An 8,233-nucleotide genomic window follows, 5' to 3' on the forward strand; every position below is an offset into this window, starting at 1 on the left:
TTTATAAATAGAAGTGCGTCTTTGCACTTCAATTAACTATAATTACTTGAATAAATAAAGCAAGCATGTGAATGCTATCAACAACACTATTATTGTAATTCACTTTTATTTTAATAAATATTAGTATTTTTTATTTATTTTACTTTAAATCTATTTTATTATTATCTATTATATATATATATACACATATATATATCTCGAATATTTTCGAATACCGAATCAAAAATCGTGATTCTCGAATCGTGTTCGATAACTAAACGAATCACAAAAAATATTTGTATTTATATTTGAATCATAAAATTTTGTATTTGATTTACATCTCTAGTTGACAACATTAGTCGAAAAGGGTGAATGACCAATGTACATAATTTCAATCCCTTATTTCCGAACTTATGAAAAAAGGTTACTAAAAGATAACTAGTACTATTAATTAACTGATCTGCCCCATAATTGATACTTTGTGGGTGTAATAAACAACTTGGCAATATGTACAAGTAGGCTCTCTTTGTACACCTAGTAGTAATATTTTTGAGATATAAGTTGTTTTATTTTAGATTGAATTAATAAGATTTCAAGACAGTGCAGCTTGGCTAAAAAATGCTCATATCTTAATTATCGGTTTATATGATTTAAATAATGATGTTGATGTTGGAAAATTCTCGTACTTGCGAACATAATTTGTTGTCTGAATCATATCTTTTTTTTTTTTTTGTTTTTGAGAATGTCTGAATCATATCTTTTCAAGGAACAAACTTAAAAATATAAAAACCTTACATGCAAGAGAAAAGCCCACAATACCACACCAGTATACTTTATCGATTTTCTATACATTTTGACAGCAAAAGTCCCACTTCACTGGTCCCTCTCTCTCTCTCTCTCTCTCTCTCTATCTATGCTCGCAACTTCAAAGCAGCCTAGATAACCACTGGCTATTTGCCAATGAATTTATTGCAGCTTTCTCAGCTTATTTGAATTTTTACTTCAAATTTTCAGTTCCAAGATCTAATTTTTATCTCAGTTACTTTGTTTGTTCTCTTCAAAGGAAGAGAGCTCCAAGTAGAGATCTACTGGATATGTTTCGCCTTCTGCTCTTCTTCATAGTCATCTTGGTAACCTCTCTCTCTCTCTCTCTCTCTCTCTAGTTTCTTCTGTCCAAAACTTTTAGCGGATAAGCGAAATATGTTTTCTTTTCTTGTATTATTCCGACAATTTTTGAATGACTAAAATCATCACCTAAAATTGTTTTTCTCTTCATATTTTAAAGGTGGTGATTTTTGATGTTGTGGGTAAGTGTAACTGGCAATAGCAATTGTGTAACCCAGGCGAAGAAATAAGATAGCATTGATTTCTTCCTTTTTGTATGTTAATAACATTTACCCTTTTGTGGTAAAAGGAAGTGTAAAGTGAGGAACTGAGGTTTCTTTTGTTAAAATGTTTATATTAGGAATTAGATTTATGGTGGAGTATGTAGTTGTACTAATTGGAAGAACGGTAAAATCAAGCTTTAGTAAAAATGCTTTAGCTTTTGGCTCGAAAAAAGAAAGAAAAAACTTTTGGTTTAATTATTGCAACTATGCTATTTATTGGAAGTGACTGCAAATTGCAAGAACATTACTTTCGGTTATAATAATGATGGCTACATGTTAGTGTTGATGCCTCTTTAATTGAGAAGTTGAAATTATTTCTGTTATTTATGACATTCTTCAAGATTTCCATTTGAGATGTTTGCGGAGAGTATGTCATTTGAGAAGTTGAAATTATTGAATTTCGTTGTCAAGAAACTTGTGTCTGAGAGTAGCTTAGTTATGTCAGATATGGCTAATTTCTATTTTCTAGTTTGGTGGCACTTTCATTCCCTTTGCTCACCTAAGATCGGTTATGACTGGCTTCCGGTTAGTAACATGTCGTAAATTCATACTCATGATTGTGAATACACCATGTATTCATAGTTCAATAACTGCCCTTCCATCCTTTGCTAAAACTAGTAATTATTGTTTTTGGCTCATAATAATCCATTAAACTAGTAATCGGGATAGTGTTCTTCATCATGCAGACTCTCATGTAATGCCAGTTAAAAGAACTTTTGATTAATTGTTTTCATTTAGATGATTGATAAGATGCGTGCTTGAGTATTTTTATCATCAAGAGTAGGATTTCTCTAATCCCACCATTTCAATGAGATATGAATCAAGAAAAACTATCTCAAAGTTTCAATCCATCAAAGTAAACAAGAGATTAACCTTACTTTATCTATCAAGATTCAAGACTAATCCTCCTAAGTAAACGCCCCCTTAGTGTTTCCTTAAATGATAGATGAATGAATCATGAGCTCGCATTATTTGTTGGATTGGAATCTGAGGCTTCTGTATTCTAACGCCTGATAAAATGCCCCAAGATGCTTGAACTGGAGGTTGTTTTTGAATTTTTTTACTTTTAGTTGCAAAATCTAAACGTTTAATTGATGATGAATTTCAGAATCTGATAGTTGCTAGTGTAATTACTGTCTCAGCTGTTAGGGCTCGGGTTGAATGGTGCAAATAATCAAAGGATTTTGACTTCAGAATCTGCTGCTGATAGAGGTAGCTTGAAATTTCCTTTGCTTTTCTCTGTGCTAGTGCTACATTTTGTGTTCTTCGTAAGGATTTCTCCAGTAAGCCTTCTTTAGGGAACTCCATCTGTTAAAATCCATGGACTAGTTCAGATACTGATAACCCCGTGTCATCCAACTTGAACAAAGTGATTGCTTTTAGTGATCACCCCAAGGCAAGTACTTGCCCTTGTGTCAAGATCATCCGGCCCAAACGCGACCGACAGGCTATGTTTGTGATACTAGTTTATGACATTGTTTAATTCATGGCCTGCTTTATCTGTAGGAAAAAGAAAAGCATTGTTATAATTCCATTTTCTTTGCTATGGAAGGTGCAAGATTAACAATGTCTGTCTAAAAGCTTCGTGTAGTTTGTTCAGTTCGACTCTAATTCACTTAGTAACTTGGGCAAATCTATACGACGAGGATAGAATTCCGGTGTAAGCAAGCACTATCTCACTGCCCAGTTATACTGAACTAGAAAGGTTGATATTGTTATATGTTTGTTTTCTTTTAATAAATTTTAATGCCACCACCACCATTACATGCAACTGTGTATAAACACGTTGGACCACCACAGAAGCAAGACCATACTGCCCTTTTGTTGTCTATCAGTTGTCCTAATAATTCTGCGATGTCGAAAATTCAAGCTGGAGGGACTTACAGGACTTACAATTTTTGTTTCTAGGATCTTGGAGTCCATGCATATTCTTACAACTAACTCTTAACTCATGATTATTTCAGATGTTGGGGATGTATCGTCTAGCACAGTCAAAATGAGTACCGTGAGTCATGCCGTTGCAGGTATTTCACACTTGTCATATGTGCATCTTTTATGAATCTAGATCTGCTTCTTTTATGTTCTGTTGCTGCTTACGGTGTTGTAAATCTTTCAAGTCTGCAGCTATTATGTTGGATATTTAAGTAATTAGAAAATACAAAAGATTTGTAAAAGGTCATTTGATTGTTGCATTTGCATTTTGTATTGCCACGCGTACTCTCAATGGCCATTGGCTTTCACACAAGATTTTGGGAGAAAATCGAAAAATGTATTGAAGCTCCATAACACAGTTTAGTTAGTATGTTGATGTCTGTTATTGTTGGTCAGTGGGAGGGATTGGCGCGAACTGGGGCTCACAATCATCTCACCGGTTGAGACCGGAGATAGTAGTGAGGATGCTAAGGGAGAATGGGATTCAGAAGGTAAAGCTCTTCGATGCTGATTATGATACACTACGAGCTTTAGGCAGGTCCGGTATTCAGGTTATGGTTGGCATTCCGAATGACATGCTTTCCGATTTAGCCAGTAGTTCGAAGGCTGCTGATAAATGGGTATCGGAGAATGTCACCCATCATATCACCGCCAACAATGTCATGATCAGGTCAGTCTTTCTCTATTGAACGGATTTGCGTGATGTTATTTTACGAGGTTGATTTTGAACTGATGACGTGAATGGTGATGGTGATAGGTATGTGGCTGTTGGAAACGAACCTTTCTTGCAGACGTACAATGGTAGCTTTCTCAGAACGATGTACCCGGCTCTCAAAAACATCCAAGACGCCCTCACGAAGGCCAAGCTTCACGACCAAGTGAAGATCACTTGTCCAAACAATGCTGATGTCTACTCGACCGAGAGTGGCTTGCCATCGGGAGGGGATTTCCGAGCTGATATCCATGATTACATGATGCCGATTGTGAAGCTGCTGAACGACAACGGAGCCCCATTTACAGTCAACATATACCCATTCATAAGCCTCTACACAGAACCCACCTTCCCCGCTGAATACGCCTTCTTCGATGGGGATGCAACGCCACTCAACGACGGTGGGATGACCTACAACAACATGTTTGATGCCAACCACGATACTCTCGTGTGGGCATTACAGAAGAACGGGTTTCCCAACATGCCTATCATACTTGGCGAGATCGGCTGGCCCACAGACGGCGATAGGAATGCCAACCTACAGTACGCGCAGCGATTCAACCAAGGCTTCATGACTCGTATGTCTGCCGGGAAAGGAACCCCGATGAGGTCCGGTCCAATCGATGCTTACCTTTTCAGCTTGATCGACGAGGACGTGAAGAGCATCCAACCAGGAAACTTTGAGCGCCACTGGGGGATCTTCAGGTACGACGGGCAACCCAAATACCCTCTCAACCTCGGCACCATAAACTCGAATTCTCTCATCCCTGCAAGAAATGTGAGCTACTTGGAGCCGAAATGGTGCATCATGAAGCCAAATGCGAGGCTCGATGATCCTAAGGTTGCGGAGAGCGTGAGCTACGCCTGCAGCCTAGGCGACTGCACATGCCTCGGATACCAGACGTCGTGTGGCGGCTTGGATGTGCGGGAGAATATATCGTTCGCTTTCAACAGCTATTACCAGATAAACAATCAGGCTGCTGAAGCTTGCAACTTCAATGGCCTCGGGACAGTGACGAGAGCCGATCCCTCCATCGGAAACTGCAGGTTTAATATTATGATCGAGCAATACTATGCTGCTGCAGCAACACTCGAAGGATCTTTCATCAGGACATTCTTGGCTGTGACCCTTATTTTCTTGAATGGTTTGTGATTTTTGATCAAGATTTGTCTTCATTTTATTTTTTCTTTAATGTAGACGAGTTTTAGGGATTGACATTTGCTGGAATATTTGCAAGATTGAGCGATCCTCCAAAATGCTTCATGCCTTATTAATGGAAATCTGGAATTGTTCATGCATTGGTTTAATTATCAAATGATGTTTTTTCTCTCTTTTTTCCCCATCATTTTCGTTCATATTCACTGACTTTTTTATTTCTTGGAAATTTGTTTTGTGTGTGTGTGCGCGTGTGGAAGTAACAGGATAAGGGTTGATTGCATCAAAGGTAGCACATAAATATTGTTTTAATTCATATTATGTCAGATTCAAACAAATGCATCTCTAAACTATCTATATTCTTCAAATCACATGATTTGCTCAATACATGTTCAAATTCACAAAAGAGCAGCTTGTGTTGCATCTCACATTTGAACCAACTTGAAACAACAAAATATTTTCTTGCTTATTGTATTTGAAGAGCTGCGTGAGTAGTGAATGAAGAAGCGTCGGATATTCGTTTGTACGTACTGATATTTCTCCTCCGGTCGATTTCATGCCATCAGCTCCCCCCCGAGGAGGACGCTTCGCTCCACTATGGTGCGATGGGACCCCCGGAGTCTCCTTTGGTAAAGCTGAACACTGATGGATCTTATGACTCACAGGCGCATCGTGGAAAGGGTGGAGGAGTGGTTCGTGATCACACTAGTCTCTCCTTGCTTTCTGCACTCCTTGTACGGCCACCTCATGTTTTGAGGCTGAGTTAGCTGCTCTGCTCGATGGTCTTAAGCTTGCTATCACGTTCTCTGTTCATATCTGGGTTGAGATGGTTGTTGCGGCAATAGTTTTGCTCATGTATGATGGCGTCACGGTCATGCTAGTATCTATCATACTGTTGCCTGGATTCGACAGCTTATTCGACACCGGCGGATTCGTTTCACTCACATCCATCGAGAGGAAAACCGCCCTGCTGATTTTATGACTAGGCGAGGGCATCAGGTTCAGGCGTTGACTATGTTCGATTCTGTGTTTGCTCCTTGTTATTTTCTTGCTATGGTTAGGATAGATCAACTTGGTTATCCTAACTTCAGATTCAGATATCATGTTGATAGTTAGTTTTGTTCCTTCTTGATTTTGTTTCCGTTGTCTTTGGAATGTAATCACTTTTGGCTACATCTATGAATGGTTCTGTTTTGTCTCGTTTATGCTTTTTCCTTTGGTTTCAGTTGAGCGTTGTCACTTTTGAGCAGGGTCATGTATGAGATATTGGTTGATGTTCATTCACAGGTTGGAGGTCTACCTAACCCCTCACTCTTCTGTTGTTTTCTTAAATAAAAGAAAAGAAAAAAAAAATAGAAAGGAAATAAATAAATAAACGAAGCATACAAAGCAAAGTGATGTGGACAAATCCTTTCTAATATTTGGGCTTGGCCCAATAGAACAGCTAAGGACTCGAGCGTTGTTAATTTATCAAAAGAAAGAAGAGCCGTAATTATTGTACAATAGCGCTTTTATTAAGTTATAAGAAAATTGGTGAGTGTGTGTTAGCTCGGTGGTATGGGGTTTATCTAAGAAAAGGTTTTAAATTTTTTTTTATTTATTCTTGTAATTTATCGGAAAAAAATGTACGATTTTTAAATTTATTTATTTATTTATATAATTTATCCAAAAAAAAATTAAGAAAATTATGTTTTAGACCTTAAAATATAGAAAAGATAAGATAATAGCCTTGGTTAGTTAAAAGTGGTACTCCCTTCAAAATATTGCAACTAACATGTACGTAAGTGTGATCCATGGTTGGTTAAAGCCAGATAGCCTTTTTGCCCTCTGACTGAGGTATGCATTATTTACATTTTACCTTCTTTTTTTTAACTTGGGGGTAGGAATGTAAACGAATCGAATCGAATCGAATATCATTGTATTTGATTCATATTCGTAAAATTAATTGCATATTCGAATCGGTATTCGAATATCTTTCGAATCATATTTTACTATTCGTATTCGATTCGTATACTGATTCACGAATATTTGTTTCATTTTTTTTACAAGTGTATGTTATACAATTTAAATCGAAAATTCCTACTATTTAGTTTAATTCGAATATATTCAATTCACGACTTTAATAAAGAAAAATTCTAAAATAATATGGAGATCACGCACATTACATTTACTTAAAAGTTCAATAATATATGCTAAAAATATATTCTTCTGTTTCAAAATCCAACTCCCAATACAAACCTAATATTCAAAAGTTTGAATAGCATAAGTAAGCATTTGAATAAAGCAAGCATAAATAAGAACTCTTATATAACACTTGAATAAATAGAAGTACGTCATAACACTTCAATTAACTAGAATTATTTGAATAAATAAAGCAAGCATGTGAATCCTATCAACAGTGTTATTATTGTAATTCACTTTTATTTTAATAAATAAATAAATACATACATACATACATATATATATAGGTGTGAATATATGAATCTAGCCTATTTCATATTGTAAACTTAAAATTTAGCCTATAGGATTAAAATTTAAAATTTTAGCCAGTTTTTGCGTGAAATGTCCGAAATGCCCTTGTATAAATAGTGAATTCTGCCATTTGCCATGTTGCAGCATGAATTCTTCTTCTCTCCTTCAATCATCTCTCTCTCTCTCTCTCTCTCTCTCTCCCTTCGGCTCCCCCTCTCCCTCTCGCTACCCGTCCGCCGCCCGTCCGCAGCGCCGCGCGGCCACTCAATCTCCGGCAGCACCGCACAGCCACCACCACCGCGACGCACAGCACCTCTTTCTCATCTCCTCCGGCGACCACAACTCCTGCTACAGCCGCCGCCCTCAACAACTCTCCATCTCTGCTCGAGCTCCGGCGCCTGAGCCCTAGCTCCCCCAAATCCAGTCGCCCTCACCCCTACCCTTATCTCTCTCTGGCGAAGAGAAGTCAGATCCGCCGACCATCCAGATTCAGGCAGATCTCTCTCGATCTCTCTCTCAATTCGACAGATCTCTCTCGATTTCTCTCTCCCTCAACAGATTCTTTATAATTTTCTAGTTTCTCTCTGTGTTGGT

At 37.7% G+C, this 8,233-nt stretch overlaps 1 protein-coding gene across 2 annotated transcripts; it reads left to right on the forward strand.

The window, feature by feature from the left end:
* The first annotated feature begins 784 nt into the window (after positions 1-784).
* LOC131021743 (glucan endo-1,3-beta-glucosidase 6-like) lies at positions 785-5,306 on the forward strand. 2 transcript variants are annotated; one of them, XM_057951024.1, is made up of 5 exons: positions 785-1,109; positions 2,510-2,579; positions 3,332-3,391; positions 3,696-3,969; positions 4,057-5,306. In XM_057951024.1, the coding sequence occupies exons 1-5, from the start codon at positions 1,074-1,076 to the stop codon at positions 5,162-5,164; spliced, it is 1,548 nt and encodes a 515-aa protein (XP_057807007.1). In that variant the 5' UTR covers positions 785-1,073; the 3' UTR covers positions 5,165-5,306. The 2 variants fall into 2 exon arrangements, with proteins under 2 accessions (XP_057807007.1, XP_057807008.1); XM_057951025.1 differs by lacking the exon at positions 2,510-2,579 and having other exon boundaries at positions 853-1,109.
* Positions 5,307-8,233: the final 2,927 nt, after the last annotated feature.

The sequence above is a fragment of the Salvia miltiorrhiza genome, chromosome 4 (genome assembly GCF_028751815.1).
Source record: "Salvia miltiorrhiza cultivar Shanhuang (shh) chromosome 4, IMPLAD_Smil_shh, whole genome shotgun sequence".
In the NCBI taxonomy this organism is placed as follows: Eukaryota; Viridiplantae; Streptophyta; class Magnoliopsida; order Lamiales; family Lamiaceae; genus Salvia; species Salvia miltiorrhiza.